A 5,048-nucleotide genomic window follows, 5' to 3' on the forward strand; every position below is an offset into this window, starting at 1 on the left:
TGATGTGTAGAACTTTCCCCCATCACCTTCCCTTAGATGCTTTGGCCAGGAGCATTTCAAATCCTTGTGAACTTCTTTTTGCCAAGGCAATACAGTGGGTACGAAAAATAGCTATCACTCCAGCAACAACCACAGAACTGTACTAAATCATGAAGCAGTCTAGTACGAAAACTAGATTCACACTGTACTATATGATTTCAAATGAGCAGAGATAGGTCCTCAGATTTCTAATGTAGATTTCCTCCCTAAATTGGGGCAGTCAGGCAAGGCTAGGCAACTCCTGAATTCATATCCTTTACCTTATCTCTTATCTTTGGCTACTTATTTTGCTTTTAAATCTTGTTGTAGCTCAGAGCTTTTAGCCCATGAAAAATAACCCTTTCCCATCTGTTCTGGACACCAGCAGCCTGAACACCAATGCTGTGTTCCCAAAGCACATTCATACATAAAAGTATCTTATTAGTCCAGGAGTGGAGAGGATATGTGTGAGAGCTGGCAGGAGAGCAGGCTCCTGCTACAGAGGCACCGCACGCGGGGGCGATGAAGGGGACAGAAGGCAGGGCTGGGCGGGCAGCAGAGGGGGAGACAGGCATGCCAACTACTTTGATTTTACCAGTTTATAAATTCTGGAGCTAGCAATTAAGAGACTGATTCTATTTATTTGTGAAAACATGAAACTGGGGACTTGTCCCTCAAAACATAGGATTCAGCTGTTTTGTGGGCCTCAGTGCTTCATGATAGGACAGCAGGGCCTTGTTCACATTCCTTAAATTTGTGGACCCGGCCAAGAAGGCTTGAGGCTTTCCACAATGCGAACTTTCTGCTGAACTCATCTGTTAGCCAATTTCTCCAGAGCACTTAGACTATTTTCTGCAGCGCTTGATGTTTCTTCTATTCCTAGGCCTTTTAAAGAATGAGTGATGCACTTGGGAGGCTGAAAACAGAAGGATCCCTACAAGTACGATTTGAGTAGCGAGGCCCTGTAGACAGTGTAATAAATACATAAAAAAATAAGAAATAAAAAATAAGAATGAATGATGGCCATATCTTCAAATTTCCTGTAAGACTCCTGGAAACGGCGATAATGGAGATGAAGCTTTTGCTGTATGGGATTGTTGAGGTTCTTCAATCGTAATGCTTTTTGAAAATTATCTTTTGCCTTTGTGAATTGGCCTATTTCTGCATATGTTTCAGCCAGACAAACATAAGCCATCGCATATGTAGGCTTTAGGTTTAAAGTGCTTTGAAATTCAGATATAGCCAGTTGAGCTAATCTGTGCACATTGTCTCTATCCCCGCCTCTTGGCCACACATTTGTTGCCCTCTTTTCTTGGATCATTTGCTTCTTGTAGCAAAGCCCAATGTGGTAATGCAAGGAGGCAGAGTTGGGTGTTGCCTGCAAGGCCCTTAACAAGAGCACAAGAACTTTTTCTACACAGCCTTTTCTTTCGTAAAACTTGCTTGCATATCGAAAAACATAAGCTGGGCAGAACTCCTTGCTCAGGGCTTCTTCAATGTACCTTTCTCCTTCAGCAACCTCTCCTACTTCCTGGAGCTTTAGGGCAAGGAGGGCCTTGATACACGTGTCATCTGGATTTAGCCTCATGGCTTTCCTCAAGGGGTCTAGAGAAATCACGCTCCCGTTGTTGTGGTCTTGGCGGTAGGCGATAATGGCATAGCCAGTGTTGAATTCGGGGTTTTCAGGCTCCACTTTCAGAGCCTTTTCAAAGCAGGCTTTGGCCCGGTCATAATTCTTCCTTCCACAGTTCAGCAATGCCCATCCTTCCTCACAGTCTATCTCAGGACACTCCATCCTAAAACGTGAGGAACCTTCAAACTTCTTGCAAGTGTGCTCTACCTTGTCCAGGTATGCCCCGGCGTCTGCCAACCTGCCCATGTGATAATACACCCAGGCACAGTTGCCCCAAGTCACCAGGCTCCTCTGGTCTGACTGCTTCACAGACTGTCTCTGGATTAAGCCTTCAGCTTGTTTCAAGCTCTGCAGGGCCTCGTCATTCTGGCCTTTCAGGTGTCTCACATACGCTAGGAGGTTGTGAAATCCCACGTCATTGTTGGTGTATTGGAACTCAATCACTTTCAGAACCTTGTTTTCTAAATCAGGTATTTCAATATCTTCAATTATCAGCTCCCATGTAAAGTGACATCTCAGCTGGACCAGCCTGTCTTTTATCAGATTTCCATCAGCTTTCTCACTGTAAAGAAACCAAATTACTGCTTATTTTTTGAAGAATTTTAGTAAACTGGAAATGAAGACAACATTTTAAATCATTATATATCTTTTCTGCCTGTATCTCTGCCTGTACAGTTTGCTGCCTCTTTGGGATCTACGGTCCTGTCTAGTAGCAGACAACGTGTCAACATAAAAGCCCTGTGGAAACGTTAGCGTCTTGATGGTATCAGTAATAAACTAACTACAAGTTAAGCCTAAAAATTACATTGAGTCTAAAAGTCTTCTCAGAATCATTCTGCTATGATGGATACAGTCTGAGCACCACTTTCAGCTCTGACTCCCTTCTCCCTTCTGCTTCTTCCAACACTGTGTTACATCACTAATGGTCTCAGGAGAAATGTGGAGTGAGGACTCACAGCAGTGTGGACCCTTTGCTCACCTTTCCACATTCCTACCATGACGCATGTTTGGATTTCTCTCTTGCCAGGAAGAGAACAAGAGTTAAAATAAAAGCCAGAATATTTTGGCTTAAAATGATGAGCTTTCTGACTGCTTAAACTGGTTAGAGAATTTGGCAGGGCATCACTGGAAGTTTATTTGGCCAATCCCAAACACAGTAGTAAAGCAACTAGTGGAATTTGCTTTGTGGAGTCAGAAGTAGTGAGATGGGTGAATGAAATGTGAGGCTAATGTAGGCCCCTTTGTTATAATTCAGGAATAAAGAAGTCAGGTGACCTGGAAGCTCAGTGCAGAACAGGTACTCCAAATCTCAACAGTTATATTAATTGTTCCCAACTATCCAAAGGGAAAAGATAAAAATAAGGGCTCAGTGTGAACAAGTTCTCTTCCCAGCATTTCTCCTCCTGTGAAGTGGAGATGAAGCCCTATTCCTTCTATACAAACATGAGGGAAGAAAAAGAAATTTTTCTTTATTATTTGAAAAAAGCAGTCCTTATAGCCTACATAGTATTAATACCTATTAGGCCCAAGAGTACACTCAGAGGAGGCTCTCAGGGTCCTCAGGGTCTCACTATGTAGATCACACTTGTAGGGATTCTCCTGTTTACAGCCTCCCAAGTGCTGGGACTACAGGCATACGTCACCATGCCCAGTCTCAATGGCTATCTCAGCATGCCCCAGGGGCAAACCCTGACCATTATGCTCTGCCTTAGCAGAGGCTTTAGGCTGCTGAGCTATCAGGTCGGCTCACAGAAAAATTTTTCTTTAACCCTATGTATAGAATATATAGTAAAAAAAAATGTTTAAGATGTTTGACATTCAAACAGATAGTGAGGTTAAGCCCAACTGCCTATGTTGTAGGGTAATAATAAGAAGCTTTTCTTCTGGAGAGTTAACAACCTAAATTTGCAGACCAAAGATTAGAGAAAAAGAAGGGCTGCAAGGACAGCCAACATTTTGGCCCTAGCCTTTCAAGGTCAGTGAAGACTCAGGACATAGGAGAACCTGCACTGTAACATCATGTAACTCAGTTGTGTCCCAAATTCTCTGATCAAGGAGATTATGGGGCCACACAGGAATGTGATCAATGATGTAGAGTGTGCCTAAGGAAAATCACATGAAGAAAAAACATTTTCTCAGGCTTTCACAGAGAATAAATTGGTCAAGCAATGGCCGTGACTCATCCACATGGCTGACACTGACAAAGGATCTACAAATTGCGGCACAGGTTTTCAGGATAAATCCTGAGGGGACTTTACTGACCTTATCAGATACAAAAATTACATTTCTTGTTATATAAGTCTTGCTTTATCTTGATCTTAACCATCCAGCAAAAAGGCGTAAAAACATAGTATAAAAAGTAAAGCCATATTAATATGCTGAACTGTAAGTCTCAAGTCAACAACTGCTGACATTGCTAGTCCAATGGATAACCCACTACTATTATGGACTACTGGACTATATTGAAATATTTTGCTGAATTAATATACCTACAATAATCTAATCTTTGCAGACCAAAGATTAGAGAAAAAGAATATTTAAATGACAATGCAATAGCCTTCTCTGACAAAACTAAAGAAAAAATGTGGACACAAATGAATGACCATTTTGTATCTGTATATTGAAAATAGTTAGGATAGATATACAGCTACTTTCTCTTAATTCAATGAATAGAAAGATTGATTCCAATAGTGTTTGTGGACAGGATATCATGTCTGAATCTTGTACAGTGAATAACCACTAAGACAACAATATACAATGTATCAATTATTGAAACTGTCCTACTAATTGGTTTTGAAACTGTTTCATGGCTACTTGTTTCTCAATAAAATTATTAAAAAATAAATGAGGCATTGAGGAAGAAAAAATATATATAGTAAAAAACAATTTTTTACATAACTTCCCATCAAGATGTAAATCCATGTTTGCCCACAAGAAAATAGACTATGAAACATTGCCTTTTGATAATGAAAGAAAAGAAAGAATTTTTGAAATGATGAATACTGCTTCTGAGGCAGGCAGAGCATGCCCAGGTGACATACCCTTGCTGTCACCTCTGTCCCAAGCCAAGAGCTCAGTCCAGTCCTCATTTTGCTCAAAGCACCTACTTCAAAAACTCACCAGGGCACTGCACTCGGGTTCTCCTGGAAGATGCTCTGCCCGTGCGTCCAAGCCATTTCGCCAAAGGATGATGCCTCAGACTCGAGTCTGTTCTGGCTTTCAAGCTGATTGTGAGGTGGATTACTGGGGTGAGGAGCTCCAAGTCTTTCCCTTTTATCACCAGTGGCAGCCCAGAAATATTACCCAAGGCCATCCTGGATATATTACCCAATGCCAACCTGGATATGTTACCCAACACCAGCCTGGAAAGATTACGCATGCATTTCTCTCTCTCTCT

The 5,048-nt window shown here is 41.6% G+C and overlaps 1 protein-coding gene and 1 pseudogene across 1 annotated transcript in view; both read right to left on the bottom strand.

Moving 5' to 3' along the window:
• Nucleotides 1-32: 32 nt before the first annotated feature.
• LOC101572138 lies at nt 33-4,827 on the bottom strand (annotated as a pseudogene).
• A 147-nt stretch (nt 4,828-4,974) lies between these two features.
• The window catches only part of LOC111811988 (interferon-induced protein with tetratricopeptide repeats 1B-like), a 10,884-nt gene continuing 10,810 nt past the window's right edge, over nt 4,975-5,048 (bottom strand). Inside the window, exon 3 of the mRNA XM_023716178.1 lies at nt 4,975-4,989. Within this exon, the coding sequence (XP_023571946.1) occupies nt 4,975-4,989 (15 nt within the window). The remainder of the gene's footprint in view (nt 4,990-5,048) is intronic.

Source organism: Octodon degus, unplaced genomic scaffold (assembly GCF_000260255.1).
Source record: "Octodon degus isolate 3935 unplaced genomic scaffold, OctDeg1.0 scaffold00046, whole genome shotgun sequence".
Taxonomy (NCBI): Eukaryota; Metazoa; Chordata; class Mammalia; order Rodentia; family Octodontidae; genus Octodon; species Octodon degus.